Source organism: Maniola hyperantus, chromosome 25 (assembly GCF_902806685.2).
Source record: "Maniola hyperantus chromosome 25, iAphHyp1.2, whole genome shotgun sequence".
Taxonomy (NCBI): Eukaryota; Metazoa; Arthropoda; class Insecta; order Lepidoptera; family Nymphalidae; genus Maniola; species Maniola hyperantus.
Genome location: NC_048560.1, coordinates 6698307 through 6721109, shown reverse-complemented (window position 1 = coordinate 6721109; position 22803 = coordinate 6698307). Strand labels below are relative to the sequence as shown.

Here is a 22803-nt window from a genome sequence, read left to right as displayed (position 1 = left end):
AAACGAAACCAAATTCGAGAGTCGAAATACTTCCGCGTTACAGTAAAATGGACCTAAACAGCCTTGAATTGAAGTCAAATATTCAATGCCACTGATTTAAATTTCGCAATGTTTCCGCTTGGAGCGCTGGCTGTAGAAGTGTACACAAACTTGAGCTTTAAAACAAGGCATTTAAGATCCAGTTTACTGTAACGCGGAAGTATTTCGACTCTCGAATTTGGTTTGGTTTGGTGAGACGTAAAATCTTGTACTACGGGTACTGTGTCGCATGACCGAGTATACGAACAAATCAGGAGCCTGTTGCGATTTTAACAGACCTGCTGCGCGATTGCGGTAAAATGACAGCTACAATGTCACGATCGCAATCACCTCTGATTGGTTGACACTCGCTAACTATTGACTACAATTCATTGTAAATTCAGCAAATCACAACAATTGCGATTGCAATAATGATTTTACGGAATCGACCTGCTGAATTTGTTGTTTCTATTTTCTAATGGCAATTGCTTGAAACGCGCCTTCTATATTTTGTCGTTCACTGCGTAATTGGTATACTATGAATCATTTTTCGCCTCATTTAGTTCGTGCTTCGGAATATTAATTTCAATCAGGCTCAAATTAAATACAATTACATACCTTCTAGTTGACAAGATATTAATTATTATAATATATTAAATATACGACGCACTAAATTAATTTACGAATACACAAACAAATTGGTGAACTAAGCTTCAAACTAAATCTAGTATTAATTAATTAATATTAAATATTAATAAACCGTAGAGCGCGGCGTGGCGTTAATTATTAAATAAATTATGCAAATAAAATTCAAATTGTTCCACCATTCAAATCGAATTTGTTCATAAAATATTCATAATAAATTCATATAGACAGAAAATGAATGTAGAATGAATCGTTAACAATAGTTTTCGGAAAACATTTGGGGATTTGTAATTCGATTTCTAGACTGATTGCCATCTATGTGTTTTCGAAATACTAGAATAGTTTACTTTTCCGTGTCAGGTACGTTATGTTTTATAATATTTGAATAGTTTAAACAATAATTTAATGTAATTTACATCAACAAAACTAAAAAAATCACTTCCGAAAATGTTAATAATTTATACATCAAGTAGGTAGAGGATGCCCATTGCCCACAATATCTTCATACACATAGATTTTATTTTTAATTTCTGTAATTTTTTTAAGTAGCCTATTTTATTCTTCGGGTGTTTAACTATATCCATGCAAAAAATCATTTCAATCCGTTGCTCAGTTGCGGTGTGATTGAAGGACATTCCAAGAAATACACACACTTTCTTAAAAGTAGGTAGGTATACCGGTATCCAAATAAAACCATTCTAAATAATATAATAATGAAGATAAGCATTCATTAAAGAGTAGATACATCTTTTATTTTAACGTGTTTTAATTGTGTTGTTAAGAAGACTACCCTAGAGATAAAGAATGGTAGCTATTAAAACAGTTGTTAAATAAGCCTCGGCCATTTAACTGGTAAAAAATTACAATGCACATTCCTTACATTCGTAAATACGACAACTTGACTTGCAAAAAATGCAGAAAAAATATTACACCGATCGGTTCACCATCGCTACAATTAAATCTAAATAAATGAATTCCGAAACACGAATAAATGAATTGAAAAACACAATAGAATGTATCTATTATTTACATTTACATGAGTTTATGCAAAAGTGTGCCTTATTCCATGCTGCATAGACGTCATACCGTCATCAGTACAGTCGAGTTCAGAAGAGTATAATTCATACAATGTTCCCGGTGTTTTTATTATAACGGGAACCATTGTTGGTACAGCACTTATACTCTTGAATGTACTGCTGGTTGGGTACTGTCTGCATAGGAGGACGAATAAACGTATTCGAGGTTTGAATTTATGTAAAAGTGGTTCATGTTTTATGTATAAGTGGATTGTTTATGCGAAAGTGAAAACTTCGTTGTTCGTTAGTTTTATAAAAATGCAACAGTTTTTTATAATTGATTCGCTTTTTAATAATAGTTCTTTAAAAAAAGGTTTTGTTTTACATTGTAATTTCATTTGGTTACATATTTCATTTGCATTCTTGTTAACAATAGATTGTAAATTTCAAAAATATGATAATTGAAAATCTCTTTTGTAATTGAGTTTACACTTTCGAATAAACAAAATGTATTTCTTTCTTTTATATTTTTCTTATTATTATTTTTTCTCTTCTTTTTAGCTTCATCAGAAGTAGGCGAGCTAAATATAGTTTCCACAGAGTATGTAGAAACGGCTGACGTCTCAAAGTCCGTGATAGTCTATGTTTCGATCACTGGCGCCATTTTGGTTTTGATTAATGCCGCTTTAGTCGCTTGTTTTGTTTTCAAAAGACGCTCTAGACGACTGAAAGGTAAGATTTTTTTATTTTGCATTTTTTTAACTCGTACGAATAAAAAAGACCGAGTGTGGTAATCATTCCGTCTTACTCACACACTATACTAAGGTATAGTGTGTAAGTGAGATGGAACAATAATTAACGCCACCATTTATGGTTCATTTCTTTATTGGTACGAATACGTTACTTTTCCTGCACACCTAGCATAGCTAATAAGAGTTTAATGTTTAGTTTATTTAACAAAAAAATAGAAGTTATACGAAATAACCGGTTTCTCGATTTTAAATCTCGATAAAATCCATAATATTGTGGCTAAGTCTGTTCTACACTGTCTTTAAACTAAACTATACTATCCCTTTTACAATGCTTCTCACGGAATAAGGCTATTATTATTGCACTAGATTTAGGCCTGTTAGTTTAGATATTTTATCTGTATAACAGACATAGTTACATAATCCATAACATTTTGGTTTTGTTGTAGTGGTGTTACTAGGCCTACTACATGTTATGCTTTGTCTTATTTTTACAGTACGCGGCGATGAACCTCTGAGTACAGTGATGAACCTCTAGAACGACATTTCATCTTTGTAGAGCGTTGTCTCTGTCACTCATACCCATATGACGCTTTGTCGGTCTCAACGACCGAGACAGTGCTCTACAAATCTGCTATCTCCTTCTAAAGATCGATGTTCATCACTTTTAGCCGCGTACTGTAGTTTATATAAAAAGTTAGTTTTATGTATTATATTGTAAACATTTTTCTACTTCATTGTACTACAACACAGTCTAGAATAGAGGTCGAGTAGCCAGTCAATATTTGCTTTCATAATTATGTGGAGTTTTACATGTTTTATGATTTAGATAATATTTTGCAGAACTTAAGTACCCTTGCCGAAATGTTTTTGCTAAAATTAGTATTAAGTTAACTACTTTCAACTTAGTCTAGACGCTACCTAATACTTTAGAAATTTGTATAATTCCAACATTTTAGACTTGGTTTAATATTTTAATAGGTATAAATTTTCAAGTTTATTTTAAGATATTTTGAAGTTTACGCAAACAAAACAATAATACATTTGGGGGCGTCCAAAAATTACGCGAGGTATTTTTTTAGTTTTCTATCCCTCCCTCCCCCCCTGGTGAGATGTCGTAAGATTTTATTCGACCCCCTCCCCCAACCCCCAATCTCACGTGAGATTTTTCAAAATGTGGGTTTCGCGGTAAACGCGTTGGATTGTTATTGTAAAAAGAAAAAAAAAAATTGCTTCCTGCTTGTATTTACGTCTAGTTAAGACTAGTAATCAATATTGCTGAGAGTTATAAGTGTAATAAAAATTTAACAATAGAATATCTTAAGCATGTACAATCTGGATTAAATGGACCAAAATAGTATAATTTTTTTTGTTTCAATCCGAAAAAAATTTGCGTGATATTTTCCGAGACCATCCCTCTCTCCAACGTAAGATTAGATGAGATTTGACTCGACCCCCTCTCCCTCTCAAACATCTCACGTGATTTATGGACGCCCCCTTTGTATTTTGAATAAATTCTTTACAATAAAAATCTTTATAAGCAGGTACATTCAACTATTAAATAAATACCTTGCTTGTAAATAATATAAATTCAAGTATTTATTTTTAAAAAGTATGATTATTTTCCTTTCACTTTAAATGATTTTTTGCTAATGACGGTTTCAAGTGGAAACACGCCAGTTTATTATGAATGCACTTTTAAACAGAACAAGCCGGCCAATCATCGAAATCAGCGACAATCGAGATGTACGCACCATCGTCGTACAATGACACGATGACAGGAGAAACTCTGAGCTCCGTATCAGAAAAGTCGGAGACTTATTCACAAGATGGTGATGAACGACAGCCACCGCCCATTCCTGAAGTGCCCAGCATGCCCAATAGACACATGATGAATCAGGTAAGAGATTATTAAAAACATATTGTTAATATCTGTGGTATAGCTCGGGAACCCGTGGCTATTGGAGTTCCGAGGTGCTGAAATGGCTACCCGCATCTTTAGTAGGTTTCCGCTACTAATAGGTTGGTAAAGTGCTAGAAAGATGACTCTGCATCTTCAGTAGATTTCCTCCACTAAGACGTCAGTTGACCCCCACTAAGTGCGTCGGTAGACCTTTCACAAGTTAGAAACACGACATCAACAACACCACTTACCACCAGGTGAGATTGCAGCCAAGGGCTAACTTGTATCAGAATTTTCAAAAAAAAACTGTATCTATAAACATGCATCTTTGTCCCCAGACCGACGCCTACCTAATGGACGAGCAGGGGCTAGTCATCCCCCCTCCACTGGACTACCCTCCCCCCAACTATGCGGTATACGAGGGGGATCACGCGCGCACGCTGCCACATCCACATCGACATAAGGACATCAGTGGACACAGCACCTTAGGACGAAGTGCGGGTAAGTTCTATTAGGCATTTTTACGCCATATTTTTTTTTACCAATGCCTGAAGACCTAACAGCCGCACTCAGAGACGCTTAATCGTTACTTAAGTTTAGTTAAAACGTGAAAGAGCTATATCTCTCACATAAATCTGTCTCGTTTTAACTCAATCTTAAGTAACGATTAGCGACGCTGAGTGCGGTTGTAAGTCTTCAAACAGTGCGTGTGGCCAGTGATTAGTGGCGTGCACTACTTTTAAGCCAGGATAGGCATTAGTTAGGTAGGAACCTGTTTACTGGCAGGTCATAATGAAAAATATGCATTGAGCTATTACAACTGGGGTACGCAGTGCATTTATGCCTCTATGACCTGTACGCTACTGCCAGTGATGACGTATGGCTTCGAGACATCACTACCCCTATTATAAATGCGAAAGTGTGATTGTTTGTTGGTTTGTCCTTCAATCACGTCGCAACGGAGCAACGGATTGACGTGATTTTTTGCGTGGCTATAGTTTAAGACCTGGGAGAGTGACATAGGCTACTTTTCATCCCGGAAAATCAAAGCTACTTTGTCCGCGTAGACTGCACAAATTTCAAACCCCTGTTTCTTCGTCCCTTTGAAACGTCGGGTGTTCTGGCATGAAATTATATCGACATTAACTATTATCTGTAAACAAGCAAACAAAATTACCTGCCGCGGCCCCGACGCGACGCCTCGACGCCGTCTATTATTTCGGACCTGTAATTTTAGCCGATAATAACCTGCGACATAGGTAAAAATGTTGGACTAGATGCGGCGCTTCATAGTAACAACAAATTATTTAGGAACTACCTGATGCCCGCGACTTCGTCCGCCTGGAATTAGGTTTTTAAAAATCCCGTGGGAACTCTTTGATTTTCCGGGATAAAAGTAGCCTTTGTCACTCTTCAGGCCTTTATCTATACCCATGCAAAAAATCACGTCAATCCGTTGCACCGTTGCGACGTGCATCAGCTGGTAAAAAATATATATCAAATTCATTCGTGCGAAGCAGGACTAATCAACAATCAAATCGAAAGCTTACCTCGGTTAAAGCGTTGACTATAAGGACGCCTAGGATAGTAAATATTACCACTTCCTTCATCTTTTAATTTTAAATAATAATAAATAAGATTAAACACATTTTTATACCTTTTCAAAATGGCGTGATTAATTAAATGTACTAATAGGTATTGAAGTACTTATTAATAAGCTAGTTATTTAATATCTATAGTCTGTTCTAACTTATCTATGTTTGTAAAAACGGATTGTGTCTAAAGCGGATTACATTGACAGGAGTGCGGAGTGGGATGTTCGTTGGAACATGTCGTCACTAGGAAGCGCCGTATCTAGTGAAACATTTATATCGCTGATAATACCTAAACGAAAACAAGACCTAATTAGAAAATATTAGTGCGAAATTTTCCGAGAAATTTATTTGTTAAGTTATTATCTTTGTTCTCGTTTTTCGTATTATAATATATTTTTATAAATTCATTTTCTAAGACACGAAAACTAATTCACCTAGCTCAAAGCATTATTTTGATGAAATATTTTTGTGCCTGTGTTATTTTCGAACCATAAAAAGCTTACGATATTAATTTGAATTTTCGAGTGAAATTCGAATGATCTTGGGTAGGCACTTAGGGCGAGGCCACAAAACCGCGGTGCGACATCGCATCGCAAAAACGATGCCGCAACGCACTGCGATGCGTTGACGCAACGCAAAAATTTCATCGCTTACGGCATCGTACGAGGAAACTCTGACCATCCATTTTTTGATATAGATCTCATGGAGGGACGCCGCGGTCTTGCGCCGTCGGCATCTTGGCGGCTCTTTGCGACTCGTTTGATATCGTCTGCCCACCTAGTTTCCAGGCGGGTCACCTGATGTTAAGTGATTACCGCCGCCCATGAACATTTGCAGCACTAGAGGAACCGTCGATGCGTTGCCGGCCTTTTAGGAATTTGTTGGTCCGCCCCTTGAATGACCCCATGTTATAATCTAGTGGGAACACCGCCGGTGGGAGTTGGTTCCACAGTTTGCATGTGCGTGGAAAGAAGGATCTGGCGCAGCGGACGGTCGAAGTGCACCAGACACCCAGGTGGTGAGGGTGAAATCGTGGGTCTTCTAACGCTGCGATTCTTTCAAGTTCTATTAGCTTCTCGAACTATGTGCCCTGCCCATTGCCACTTCAGCGTCGCGACCCGTTGAGCTATGTCGGTTACTTTAATTCTCCAACGGATAAAAAGCTTGAAATAACTATATTTCCATTAACCAGGTAAACAGAACTACATCCCGGCGCCCAGTCCGATGCCGCCACTTGACGGCTCATATTACAACATGGCGTCCGACCGCTACCTGTCCTACCCGCCGCTCATCGGAGAATACTTGCAGCAGGTGAGTCTAAAATACGTATTCTGATCATCTAAAATATGTATTCTGATCATTTAAACGTATTTTAATCGTTAAAATACGTATTATAATCGTCTAAAATACGTATTCTGATCATCTAGACGTATACTAATCATTAAACTTCGTACCTACTCTAATCGTCTAAAATACGAATTCTGATCGTTCTAAGTAGGTATACTAATCATTAAACTTCGTATTCTAACCGCCTAAAATACGTATTCTGATCGTCTAATACCGATAGACGTCCACACATTATGGACTTTTTCAGTTATGTGGCTACGGAAAATTGTATTTTTTAAACCCTAAATTTACGCGGACGAAGTCACAATAGCAATTTCGATCCTGGAAAAGTTTGACTTTAATTAGAAAATTCAAGTGAAGACAGCTTGCCAGTAATTCAGAAAACATCCTGTATAATATTTCGCCACCCTCGCATTATTTCACCACAACTTTTCACACGTGCACGGAATATAAAGGAAAAGTTTCACGACAGTTTCATTGAGTTTACTCGTGCGTTATGAAACATTGACTTCAATTTTCAATTTGAATGACAGCAACTGTAATCGGATATTAAGTTAAAATGTACCTCGACTTTATATAGGCGTCGTAGTTTTGGAAATAATACTTGTCCAGCTAGGCTATATTATGTAAATATTTTGTATTAGTTGATACCCTTAATTTAAAAAAAAACCTGCCATACCACTTCCAGGTTAGCCCGCTTCCATCTTAGACTGCATCGTCACTTACCACCAGGTGAGATTGCAGTCAAGGGCTAACTTGTATCTGAATCAGTAGGTACCCTTATTATAAATGCGAAAGTGTGTTTGTTTGTTGGTTTGTCCTTCAATCACGTCGCAACGGTGCAACGGCTTGACGTGATTTGTTGCATTAAGACCTGGAGAGTGACATAGGTTACCTTTTATCGAGGAAAATCAAACAGTTCCCACGGGATTTTAAAAAAACGTAATTTGACGCGGACGAAGTCGCGGGCATCAGCTAGTAAATAATAGTTTACGTAAAGTTTTTTTACAAATTCCGATAAAAAGTGAGCAGCCAATATCCGTTCCCGGAATGAAAGCTCTGTACAATAACAAATTTAAGAAGATGGGCCGTGAAAATGTAGCAGATAGTTAGACACATTGTCGTATTTATAATATTAAGTATTGATATGGATTTCATCTCTCTCTACTTATCTCATTCGAAAAGTAATTCGCAAGGCATCCTGTACAATAATTCGCTATCCTCGCATTATTTCACCACAACTTTTCACACGTGCACGGAATATAAAGGAAAAGTTTCACGACAGTTTCATTGAGTTTACTCGTACCTACGTTATGAAACATTGACTTCAATTTTGAATTTGAATGGCAGTAAACTGTAACCGGATATTAAATTAAAATGTAGACGTACTTACGGACTTTATATGGGAGCCCTAGTTTCGCAAATGATTCCTGCCCAGCTAGGCTATTACAGACCTATCTCTATGGAAATATTATTTAAAACTAGCTGAAACGCCCCGGCTTCGCTCGGGTGGAGTTTAGAAAATTGAGGGGGAGGTTGAATTAAATTTTTCTCTCCGTAAGAGCCATCCTCGTACTTCAAGGAATATTCTCTTTGAGCTTCTCTATTCTCTTAATTCTCGAGATTTGCGATGAGCAACACATTTAATGATTCATTTTTATATTATAGATTGATTTATGTTTATTCAGATACAAGTTAGCCCTTGACTGCAATCTCACCATGGTCACCAGTCTTAGGGTGAAATCTATAGAGCGCACTCTGACTTTGCTTATACTTAAGACAGAGTTAAAACGAGACGCATGTATATCTCTAACGTTTTAACACAATCTTAAGTCTGAGCAAAGTCAAAGTGCGCTCTATAGATCTCAGCCTAAGATGGCAGCAGGCTGACCTGGAAGGGGTATGGCAGTTTTTATTAAGCCCATACCCCTTTGGTTTCTACACATCGCATGGCGGCATGGCTTGGTCGGTAGAGTAGTAACTAGCCATGGCCGAAGCCTTTCACCAGAGCATACCATAGACAATTTCGCAATTATAAATTCCCAAATTGCATCTGTTTGCTGGTAGCAGCAGCAACAAGGCCGCACCCCCACCCCGCCCCAGCAGTACGGTTCGCAGATGCCCAAGCCTCACATGATGAACGGAGTCCCGCCCTCTCCATCACACATGACCAGCCCGCCGCCGCTCAACTGTGGTTTAGATGGTGAGTGATACTTTAATATTCTTAACAAAAAAAAACTAATAAGTACCTAACTATTTGATTGTTTAAGTCTAAATAAAGCTTTTTTTGTTTTCACTTTAACAGAACACAAACAGCTTTTACATTTTTACTTAGCTACTTATTCCTAACTAGCTTATGCTCGCGACTTCGGCCGCGTGGACTACTCAAATTTCAAACCCCTGTTTCACCCTCTTAGGGGTTGAATTTTAAAAAATTCTTTCTTAGCGGATGCCTACATCATAATAACTATCTGCATGCCAAATTTCAGCCCGATCCGTCCAGTAGTTTGAGCTGTGCGTTGATAGATCAGTCAGTCAGTCAGTCAGTCAGTCAGTCATTCAGTCAGTCAGTCAGTCACCTTTTCCTTTTATATATTTAGATTAGTCCATACGCCTATTAAGTGTTCACTTATTTACATTATATTTATTGAATTTTGTGCGGGAGTAATTTAATTTAATTACTACCCTAACTAGGTTAGTAATTAAATTGAATTTCAATGTGTTGGTTCGTTATGGAATGGTTACAAATCTCTACATAGTATAAAATAAAGTCGCGTCCCGCGTCTGTATGTATGTTTGAACGCGTAAATCTTTTGAACTACGCAACGGATTTTAATGCGGTTTTCACCAATAGATAGAGTGATTCAAGTGGAAGGTTTATAGGTGTAAGTTTAATTCTCAAAAATTAGAGATCCCTAAGGAAATTAAAATAATGTGAATTAGGTCGGAAAAAATCCTCTCATTTGAGAGTTTCCGAGGCGTGCGCTGCATAAATGGTCAAAGTTACACGAAAACAATGTATGGTGAAATTGTTTCTCTTACAAAGTTCTACAAAAAAGTCCGTGATAGCATACATGTATCTTTGAAGGTTGGCTTCACAATACTTAATTTTATGATTTTCAAAATTGATCTGAAACAAAGCCTTACTTTCTAGGGTGTTTTTACTGACAGACTATTAATTCTTTTCAAAATAAAATAATTAATCATCTGTAATATTCAATTTAGACCAAAATTGCCCTTTACATCATTTAATTTAGAATAATATCGAGATATCACAAAATCAAAATAATATGAAATATCGTAAGATTAAAACTAACGCGCAACAAAACGAGACGGAGGCGGCGGTGCCGCGGCGCCTATAATAATCTCCTCACTGACACCACACGAGTAGATATCTGACATCACATCAGTATCTACGTTGCACCCCATGCGAAGTCGGGGCGGGTCGCTAGTAAAGTATATAATCCTAATCATGCCTCTAGCTAAAGCTGTACCTACATTACAATATATTATAATTATTTTAACTTTTTTAGTTCATGTTGATGATGAAAGTGTGTAAAGAAGCTTCGCTTCAATAATAGCAGATTATTATCCAGGTGTGGACCGGCAGTCCGGGGGCGGCACGCTGCGGCGGCAGCGCTACGACAAGATGGCCGTCCCACCGCCTGACGTCACCGTGCTGCATCAGGGGAATTGTAACCAGGTAAAACTAGTCGATATTATCCAGGTGTGGACCGGCAGGCCGCGGGCGGCACGCTGCGGCGGCAGCGCTACGACAAGATGGCCGTTCCACCGCCTGACGTCACCGTGCTGCATCAGGGGAATTGTAACCAGGTAAAACTAGTCGATATTATCCAGGTCTGGACCGGCAGTCCGCGGGCGGCACGCTGCGGCGGCAGCGCTACGACAAGATGGCCGATCAAATATCACTTGCTTTAACGGTGAAGGAGAACATCGTGAGGATACCTGCACACCTGAGAGTTCTTCATAATATTATCAAAGGTGTGTGCCAATCCGCACTTGGCCAGGGTGGTAGACATGGCCAAACCCCTTTCTCATCTGAGAGGAGACTCGCGCTTTGTAGTGAGCCGGCGATGGGTTGATCATGATGATGTACCTAGACATTTTTGTTTTTTTGTCATACTCATAAATCATATTAAACATTCTTTCTTTTGTTCTAGCATCCACCGATGAACCAGACACCAGCCATCAAGCAACCACAATCAATCCTAAAAGATCCATCCAGACACAAATACGGCAACCAGTACGGGAGCCCCATATCATCCAGCACCCCACAGAATAGCAACTCAAGTCAAATACTAACAGTACAAAACCTTACCTCCGACGTACCGCAGTACGGTACGATCAAAAAAGAAAACAAGAAACAAAATGTTACGATAGATGAATCTTACATTAAAAGAAGCGAAACTCATGTGGTTTAAATAAATAAATAAATCAAATAAAACAATAAAGTGAAGTGACTTATATTTACAGAAAAGTGTAAAAAGTGAACGGATAATTTGAAAAGTGATTAGGGATTACTTATAATTACACAAGTGACTGTGAATTCAAATGTGCGATTCGAACATTCGAATCTTTTGTAAATATAATAATAAGAAGAGGAGATAGACTAGTGAAAGAATATTAGATAGTTTTAAAAATTTTTCATTGAATGTGATACCAATGATCGAACTTTTAAAGAGAAGTGTTAAGTGTCCACGAGAGTTTAGATAGAATTGTAAATCTAAGACTTTAACCACCCCAAAGCCTATAGTGTAATTTTTTGAACTAAAATTCAAAACTCGTTACTATAGTGGGTGTAATTTTTTGAACAATGTCAAATAATAGTGTCAACCATTTGACTTTGATTAAAAATTACACTTGTGTACAATTTTTTGAACGAAACATCAAAACTCATCGTTAAAGTATGTGTAATTTTATTAGTTAATTTAACAAACTCAAATTGGTGATATATCCACTTGTCTCATCAATTTAAATTTAATTTGACTTTGACATTCCGTTTGATTGTATTCAAAAAATTACAGCCACAAGTAATTTCTTGAAGTAAATGTCAAAACGCCACACTTGAGTGAAAGTTTTGTTTTGCAAAAAGTTATACTCAAGGCTGAAAAATTGTCGTTAAATTGGGGTTAATATGTCTGGTTGTAAGAAGTATTGTTTGACTGACTTATCAATATTACGAATTGTAATTATCATTTTTTAGTAATTAGATGATACGTCCAAATGACTTCTGTTGATTACAATTGAATTATTTTGTAATATTGTTAAGGTGAATCATCACAGTGACATTTCGATTTGATATTTACCGCAGTTTTTTTTTTTTGGGAATACAATTTTATATTTTTAAATGTTATTAATAAATACTAGCTATTTTACATCACAATCTATGAGTGCATTATTTTTTCGTACTTAGAGACCTTTACTTAATTTTAATAACATACACCGCGATATTTTAATTTCATTTGTGTATTGTTTATACGTGAACTGTGACTATTCGCCTTAAGTGTATTGATTAAAAACTTGTAATATATTCTAAATCATTTGCCTATTAAAACGATTCCCTATGAAGGATCTCTTTTGGTTAAGTTTTTAATTAAAATGTTCTTATAGTAAATATTGTTATGGATAGTATTTTGATTATATCTTTTTACAAAATTTATGGGAGAATTTTGAATTTGCCCTAACGGCTAGACCGTTGTTTGTTTTAGACGTTGTTCTCGATATATATTATTAAAAGCGTTTATTGTTATTAAATGACTACCCACGTCTCAAATTACATAAATAAAACGTGTTTTTCCAAATCAAAATGAGATTTTTACCTAGTGTCAAAGAATTAATTCATTTGAAATTTGAAATTTAGAATTAATTCTTTGGTTTAAAATTCAATTTATTTTTATCTTTTGTATCATTCAACAATAAAATTAATCAAAAATTTATATTTAAAATAATGATTAGCAGTTCTGGATGAATGTCGATCTGAAATGATTTTGTATTTCTGTAATATATTAATAACAATTTGTAATTTGTAACTGTTGCATTTCATGAAATGTAAATAATAAACGAAATAATACTCAATCGCGAACTGACAATAATAATAAGTTTTTATTAATTTTTAATTTAAATCCCCCCTTGCTTACATTAATTGTAAATAAATCATTATTGTAATTTTTACCTTTAATAGCATTTCTATTACAAAATTTAATCGGTTTTAATACAGATACCAAAGTTTTTTATTAATTTTATTCTTAAGTTATTAAGCTACTATTATTTTATTTTTAATTTCAATTCGATTATTGTAACATGTTATTTTTAGAATAATTTCATTAAAGTCCCATTTATTGACTTTAAATGTTAAATCAAAAAATATTCAAAATTTCCAAAATCCATCCATTGATAAAAATACGACTATATTTACAGATGGAAAATATTTACTGCTACAATTCGAATAAAAATAAAAAATCTCTAATATATATTTTTTTGTTTTATTTTATTTTCCTTTTATCCTTTTCTATTTATTTTTATTTTAAATGAAAAGACTCCAATTATTACAAACATATCATTAATTAAATTAATTTAGTTTAATTCGAATAATCAATATTTAACATTTATTCAAAGTGCCAAAGTTAAATAATTTCATTTTGTTAACATTTTTGCTTTGTTAATGTTAAATAGAAATAATATTGTAGCTACGTTGTTCGTCCTTCTACATAATAAAAATAAAATTTAGTAATGTATTCAAACGGTGCCTTATAATTTTATGCCATTTTGAGAATAAAATATCACTTAAGATATTGCCAAAATCTAATCTTAAATTTAAAAAAAACGAACTTTTAGGTGTAAATGAAATAAAAAATAGGATTATCGTTTAATTCTTATTTAGCTTAATGGAATTAACAAAGGAATTTAGAATAATTTAATCATGGATTTATTTGCAAGTTAACATCTTTTTCGTAAGTAAGATGAATTCATAATAAAATAATTTGTTACTTATATACAGACTCTATTACAATAGACTGAATCTCTAAGCGATTTTTGTGTTATTTTTGCAGAAATATAATTAAATAAGTAATTAGACAGCGACTAACGCGTTACTCTTTTTTATTCAAACTTCATGTTTTTAACATTAAATTAATACATCCATTGCAATTTTTTGTTGCTTATAATAATCCGTTGTTATTAATAAGAGATGTTGAAATTATTGTTTTTGAATGTTAAAAATCAAGAGCTTGTCATTTAGATTTAGGAACTCGATCGAATGTTCAAAACATACTGTCAATATTTCTAAAGTAAAATTTAAAATTAATTAATGAGTCAATGTTAAATTTTGAAAATTAAATATCACCATTAATGTTAACATTTAAATTAGTCAACTAATCTTTTTTTAGTCAATCGAAAATAATTTTATTTAAGTTCAAAATTAAAAAGTTTTTTCGCATATAATTTTGAAAAGACAGTAACTTTATTTTGAAGAAGCGTGCTCAAACGGTTTTTATTAAAGTTTTTAATAAAATTCATGATTATTATAAATGATTTTATCAACGTGAAAAATATCAGATATTCGCAAAATATCTCAATTTTAAGTGCCAAAATACGTATTGTCCTCCTTGTAAGTTTCTTTCATAAATAAATAAAACGTCAGTAAAAAAGTTGAAAATATTTGAATTGATGTATTCTGTAATTATTCAAAAATTTAACACGTTGATAAAATTACACTAAAACCTGCTCGTTCATTGTAAAATATCACCTTTTAATAAAAGGAATAAGGTTGTAAATTGTTCGATAATTCCAAATGTGACTTTGATATTACGTACATAATGCTCATGATGTGTAATCAGCATAAATTGGATTAAAGCATATATGTTAGCAATGTGTTTCACTTCGAAATCTTAACATTTTAATTACCTTCAATTTTTTTTACCCAATTTAAAATAAAATATATTATAAAATCACCCAAATTTACTTACGAATGGAAAAACGTATTTTTAATATATATTACTCACACGAAAATAATTTAAAATAGGTCTGATGAGAGGCATAGAGCAGAAACAAAGAGGAGATGTTGTATTAAGATTTCCCTATGAAATATTGAGTGACATTTTGCGGGGTGAGGGGTTGTGGAACGCCGCCCACTTCTCAATTTTCCATCTGCGGGTTAGTAGCAAAACTACTCGCTTAGCGACCTAACATCGATATATTGATGTCACTACATAGTTCAGCTATCTCACACTAGATGTCAATAAGTGTAGAAATTACGTATAAAATTACTTACAAATGAAATGTGATACCATTCATAGCATCAGAACGTCTGTCTGAATAACTTTGACACGATAAAACACAACACTTCATCCTTTTGTTCTTAAAAACGCGAAAACACACCGATAATACGAGTCTCAATATATGTGAACCTGACGAACGCAGACAGCATACTAACTAAGGCCCCGCCCACAGTGATGACGTCAGGACCTAGTTGAAAATCACAGTGCACAGTTGCTTAGGCCAACTCCTCTTCGTTTCTGCTCTGTGGATGAGAGGCTATGACCGTGACTAGTACCTACCACCGTACCGGCGAAACCGTGCCGCCAAGCGATTTAGCGTTTCGGTACGATGCCGTCAAGAAGCTGATAAGAAGGGGTATGGGCTAAATAAAACTGCCATACCCTTACCAGGTTAACCCGCTTACATCGTAGACTGCATCATCTTACAGGTGAGATTGCAGTCAAGGGCTAACTTGTATATACCTGCAGCTCAAGCACAATCTTTGCGACAACGCCTTCTCGTGGATTTTTCATTCGTAGACTTTGGTCTTCAAGCACTGAGGAATTTTGAACGAGAAGACATCACGAAGCTTCCTGAACTCTGCCCAGCCGAGCTGTCTTCACCCTATGGTAATATTTAATACAGGGTGTAAGAAGATCCCTAGCGAAAACAAAAACAGGTACTGATGATTACTGATAACATCCTACTACAAAAACCGCGATAAATAAATTAAATCCTGTTATTTCTAAAAATACGCAATGTATTGCAAATAAAACATCTGTTTGATACTAGTGTCTCTAGACACGTTACCTCTAGTAACGAACGTTTCGTCGATAAGTGCTCGTAAGTCGTCGTAGGCAGGGCATTAACTCCGAGTTTTGCATGCTATACATTGCGGGAAAAATACTAAATCACTAAAACTACAAGGCCACGGCAAATGGTTATTGGTAATGGATTGTATTTAGGTAGGTATTATAATAATAGCGCTTAGATTTTGCTAGCGTTCTAATAATACCCTTTATAGTTTGGAAGCATGGTTAGTACAAGGAAAAGCATTAATATTATAATGGTGTAAGAGCAATACCCAAATATGGTAAATAGTAAATACAAATCTGACGTCAAATACAGATATTTATAATACGGTTAGGTGACGGCGCAATTTAAAAGATTTTGGAGACGCTCGGGCTACGGCACAGGCGAACCAGATAGGTAACTTCTGAAAAACAATAATTTAATGGCTCATATACACACTCGCCCAATGCGTTTGGCTAAAGTTGGCTAGTATGTAAACTATGCTGTTTGCTTTTATTATTTGGCCTTAATCGATGATGCCCGCGACTTCGTCCATCAGTATTTAGATTTTTAAAAATCTAAATCTAGCCTGTACCAAATTTCCTCAAAATTGGTTAAAATGATGAGATGTGAAAAGGTAACAAACGGAGAGACAGAAAGATAGACATGCACTTTCACATAGTTTTCCTTAGTTTTTGTTTTAACCTGACACATTTTGTAAGGGGCTTTTACAGATGATCAGATGCCAGCCCCATCGTTACAAATAAAATTAAAATCAAATTACATATTACCTAAAACAATAACAATTTGAGGGAATCACTAACAAATTCATACACTTTCATTGCCGAAATGCTCAAACCTTTGTTGAAAATACCAATGGTCATTCAATTCAATTTAAATTTAGTTCACACTTCCATAGTTTGCTTAAATTAAAAGATAAACAAATCGCAAAAAGCTTTTTGGAGAAACTCGTAAGCGACACGCTTTAGACCTTCTGGAGTTAGGTTTTCACTCGGATAATGATTTGATTAGTATAGCTAATTTTAAACGAAAAAAAATCAGCTTGCCTTTTTCCGCGAGGTTTGTCACTGGTCTTAAGCTTTTATCTTGTACCAAACACCAACGCGTGATAGCATTCATATTGATATGTTAATGGACGAGACGTATATGCGACTGTGGGATCTAGCGTAATCTTATACTTAGATTGCTATATTCGAGGCTTTACTTAGATGAAATTGGTGAAGCTCCGAGCTAGGGTGTGTTCACGTGGAAGGCGCGGGCGCGGACGCGGAAGCGGGTGCACATAACGGACGCATCAGTGTATAGATAGAGAGCCAACGTGTGCCAGAGCTTCCTTATTTAATAAAAGCTGAAAGTTTCTCTGCGTATTGTCCTCAGCACTGGGAGGATCGTTTGTTTGGATCATGGTGACTTTGGGAGATAACCTCAACCCAAGCACAACCCCTTTTTTCTCCTCATTTCTGTACATGTAAGTACACTGGATTTATCTCACCACTAGCTGATGCTCGCGTCTTCTCGCACTTCGTCCGCGTGGATACGCTTTAATTTTCCGCCATAAAAGTAGCCTATATTACTCTCAGTCCCTTCAACTATCTCTATGCCAAAATCAAGTCGAAGGGCATGAAGGAAGGACAAACAAACAAACACACTTTCGCATTTATAATATTAGTATTGATTGATCTGATTCGGTGTAAGTAAGGCATGGAATATAGCGCTCCAAGCGAGACTCACTCGCTGATCCGCAGTTCCGTATAGTCCTAACTCCGCGCGGAACCATTAACATATCGATATGAACTTCACTTGTGTAGCTATGGTACAAGTTATAAGCTTATTGCCTAATGCGGTCTAAATAAAAGTAAGTAAAGTATGGAATATAGCGATCCAAGCGAGACTCACTCGCTGATCCGCAGTTCCGTATAATCCTAACTCCGCGCGGAACCATTAACATATCGATATGAACTTCACTTGTGTAGCTATGGTACAAGTTATACGCTTATTGCCTAATGCGGTCTAAATAAAAGTAAGTAAAGTATGGAATATAGCAATCCAAGCGAGACTCACTCGCTGATCCGCAGTTCCGTATAATCCTAACTCCGCTCGGAACCATTAACATATCGATATGAACTTCACTTGTGTAGCTGTGGTACAAGTTATACGCTTATTGCCTAATGCGGTCTAAATAAAAGTAAGTAAAGTATGGAATATAGCAATCCAAGCGAGACTCACTCGCTGATCCGCAGTTCCGTATAATCCTAACTCCGCTCGGAACCATTAACATATCGATATGAACTTCACTAGTGTAGCTGTGGTACAAGTTATACGCTTATTGCCTAATGCGGTCTAAATAATATAAGCCCCAAGTCATAAAAATATAAGAGTGAAGCCACACGATACGTTGCATTGGCAGTGCGGCGCCTGAGCGGTGCCGCTTGCGTCATCTAAATATACACGGTGAAATTTTAGTGGTTGTCTTCCCGCGGCAGAACGATTTGCCCTCAGTAGTACTACTATCGAAATTTTGAGTTAAACTTTTCAAAACAAATATGTTTTTGTTTTGAAATAATTTAAAAAAAATCGACAACTTGAAAGTGAAAGAAATAATAGTAACTCCCTAGACGTAACGCGAATAGTAGGTAGGCACATCCACTCGAACCGCGCTGCCAATAAAGTGAAAAAGTTTAGAGCAAAATAAGCTCTCGCGCGTAGTGATACGGCATAAACTAGCCTGCACGCACGCGGTATCACTATTGGTTCGAGGTCTCATTCGATTTTTGAATTCTCGATTGTAAATTTGGCATTTCTGATTCTAATTATTTTTTTATATTTATAAATCGATTGTGATACCACGACATAATCATTTCGCTTCGGGAAAACAACCATCAAAATTTCAGCGTGTATAAAAGGAAAAGGTAACTGTCTGACTGACCGATCTATCAACGTACAGCTCAAACTACTGGACGGATCGGGCTGAAATTTGGCAAGCACACAGCTATTATGACGTAGACATCCGCTAAGAAAGTATTTTTGAATATTCAACCCCTAAGGGGGTAAAATAGGGTTGGAAATTTGTGTCGTCCACGCAGATAAAGTCGCGGGCATAAGCTAATATAAAACGATATAATTCAAATCGAATAAACGTTACTCCAAAGTTTTTTACCCCGGGGTCCCTGTATACTCCGAAGTGTTTTACCCCGGGGGTAAAAATGTCCCTTTAGGTACATCCATCAACATGTGCCAAACTTAGGTAAAAGCCAAATCTTGTCGATAGGCGACGCGATTTCATTAGTACCTACCGGATCACCTGACGTCAAGTTTGGATTACTTTTTAGGGTTCCGTACCTACTTACTGGCAAGTTATAAAGGACAATGAGCATTGAGCTATTTCAACTAAGGTACCTTTTTCTTGGGTAAGTAGTGATTATACGCCTCTATGAGCTGCACGCCACAGCCTATTCTATACGTGTCTATCTGTCAGAGGAACCGGAATGGGTAGAGAGAGTGTACTTATATCTTTTGGCGCTATAACAATAAATCCATACTAATAATATAAATGCGAAAGTGCGTCTGTCTGTCTGCTAGCTTTTCACGGCCCATTTTGTTCAACCGATTTTGATGAAATTTGCTACAAAGTTAGCTTATATCCCAGGACTACTTAGGCTACTTTTTATCCCGGAAATTTAAACAGTTCCCACCGGATTTAAAAAAACTTAATCCACGCGGACGAAGTCGCGGGCATCATCTAGTACAGTACGCGGCAGAAAGTGATGTACATCGGCCTTTAAATGACATCTCGGCTTTGTCTTTACAAAGCCGAGCCGTTGTTTTCGTCACTCATACCTATACGACGTTTTGTCGGGCTCGACGACAGAGACAACGCTCTACAAATTTGCTATCACCTTTTAAAGGTCGATGTACATTACTTTCTGCCGCGTACTGTAATAAATATTACAAAATAGCCGCCATGTAAATTTAAATAAATTAAAAAGCACATCATCTTGTACGATGTTACGTACGGAACCCTACATGTGAGAGTCCAACTCGCACTTGACCATTTTTAGGGTTCCGTACCTCAAAAGGAAAAACGGAACCCTTATAGGATCACTTTGTTGTCTGTCTGTCTGTCTGTCTGTCTGCCAAGAAACCTACAGGGTACTTCCCGTTGACCTAGAATCATGAAATTTGGCAGGTAGGTGGGTCTTATAGGGGAAAAATCTGAAAACCGTGAGTTTAGGGTTAGGTCACACAAAAAAATTAAATTGTGGTTATGAACTAATAATTAGTATTTTCAATATTCGAAGTAAGATAACTATATCAAGTGGGGTATCATATGAAAGGGCTTTACTTGTGCATTCTAAAACAGATTTTTATTTATTTTTATGCATCATAGTTTTTGAATTATCGTGCAAAATGTCGAAAAAATACGACTGTAGTACGGAACCCTCAGTGTGCGAGCCTGACTCGCACTTGACCATTTTTTTAAAGGACTCTTAACTTCACCATGTTTTATGAAGTTTATTTTACTTAGCTTTTCTTTTTTGAGAAGTTTTACGCCTCAAGCAAAACGTTAGGGATTCAATTCTCGGTTTCAGATTACCGCATTTTCATCTTACCATTCTTAGTATTTTCTTTCTTTTATTTTGTCAAATTGTTTTTATTTTACTTTGCGACCAGCTTATGCTCGCGACTTCGTCCGCGTGGACTACACAAATTTCAAACCCCTATTTTACCCCCTTAGGGGTTGAATTTTCAAAAATACTTTCTTACCGGATGCCTACGTCATAATAGCTATCTACATGGCAAATTTCAGCCCGATCCGTCCAGTAGTTTGAGCTATGCGTTAATAGATCAGTCAGTCAGTCAGTCAGTCACCTTTTCCTTTTATATATTTAGATACCATTAGTGTCCGATCGAAGGTTGATTTCTGGCTGAAGCCGAAACCGAAACGAAAGGCTAACTAATAGCAGTAATAGCCCTAAGAAATTCATCATCATCATCATAAACAGATAGACGACCACTGCTGGACATAGGTCTCTTGTAGGGACTTTCACACCACACACCACGGTCTTGCGCCGCCTGAATCCAGCGGCTCCCTGCGACTCGTCTGATGTCGTCCGTCCACCTAGTGTGGGGTCTTCCGACGCTGCGTCTTCCGGTGCGAGGTCACCATTCCATCACCTTGAGACCCCAACGTCTATCGGTTTTACGAACTATGTGCCCTGCCCATTTCCACTTAAGATTCGCAATCTATCTGCAAGCCAAATTTCAGCCCGATCCGTCCAGTAGTTTGAGCTGTGCGTTGATAGATCAGTCAGTCAGTCACCTTTTCCTTTTATATATTTAGATATTTAGCTCTACGTAATGAGATCGTAGAATTTATTTATTCAAATCCATATAAATCTCACATATAACTGTATGTTCATAAAATATAGCAGTGAAAGAACAAAATAGTAGTATTCATTGTATGTAATCAAATATTTATGGTTATTTTGAAGCAATAAAATCAGATTGTAGAACTATTCGACCGTAGCAATACTATACCAATATGAGCGTGCAATTTCATGATATTTCAGTATACCCGGATAGCCTGTAGCGACAGCAAAAATGAAAATTTCGATTTATTTATTTTATTTATTCGGATCAACAAACAGTTGCATGGAAAAAAACAATAATAATACACTACAGTAATACTAAAAATGCTACTCACTACGTTAACCACATTTTATTCATTATTAATACTTGATTACAAAAACTACATGAATGAATGAATGATTTATTTATTCAATAAAATGCAGGTACAAACAAGGTTGAAACAATGTCTGATGAGCTTTATGAATTTTACCATTGTAACTGGTGACTGAATATTACCGTTAAATAAGTAGGCATTAAAATATAAGTTATACATAGACTGCATATAAGCAAAACATAAAATATTAGTAATGAATAAAATGTCAACATAATAGAAGTCCAAATCAATTATAACTTAAAATATCCTTATCCGTTACGTAGTCCTTAATGTAATTCTTATGTATTAATATTTTATAAAGTCTATTTTTAAACACTGTCAAAGGTTTGTCTCTTAGATCGTCAGGTAATTTATTGAATAATGCGATTGCCATACAGTACGCACTCTTTGATTATACCGTTAGTTTTTAACAACAACTCTTTTTCTTGCTATCGCTACAAAGGCTTGGTTTCGAATCTTCTACAGATTACAAGTTAGGTATTTATATGGACCAATATAAAGGATCCCACAGAGGTCAGTGTGGTCCAATGCTTAGGGCTTAAAGATCCTGGAGGTCAGTAAACCCTCGTGAAGGTCAAGATTCCTTCACGAAATAATAAAAAACAGCTCTTTTTCTTGCTATCGCTACAGAGGCTTAGTTTAGAATCGTCTACAAGTTGTTTATATGGACCAACATAAAGGGTCCGACAGAGGTCAG

The 22803-nt window shown here is 36.1% G+C and overlaps 2 protein-coding genes across 2 annotated transcripts in view; both read left to right on the top strand.

Annotated features, from left to right (window-relative positions):
* The window catches only part of sns (sticks and stones), a 345229-nt gene extending 330072 nt beyond the window's left edge, over window positions 1-15157 (top strand). Inside the window, exons 23-30 of the mRNA XM_069507275.1 lie at window positions 1741-1905; window positions 2241-2411; window positions 4135-4328; window positions 4670-4832; window positions 7119-7237; window positions 9341-9476; window positions 11001-11107; window positions 11455-15157. Of these exons, the coding sequence (XP_069363376.1) occupies window positions 1741-1905; window positions 2241-2411; window positions 4135-4328; window positions 4670-4832; window positions 7119-7237; window positions 9341-9476; window positions 11001-11107; window positions 11455-11715 (1316 nt within the window). The 3' untranslated portion in view covers window positions 11716-15157. The remainder of the gene's footprint in view (window positions 1-1740; window positions 1906-2240; window positions 2412-4134; window positions 4329-4669; window positions 4833-7118; window positions 7238-9340; window positions 9477-11000; window positions 11108-11454) is intronic.
* The window catches only part of LOC117993757 (spherulin-2A-like), a 146028-nt gene that overhangs the window by 21902 nt on the left and 101323 nt on the right, over window positions 1-22803 (top strand). The window lies entirely within an intron of this gene.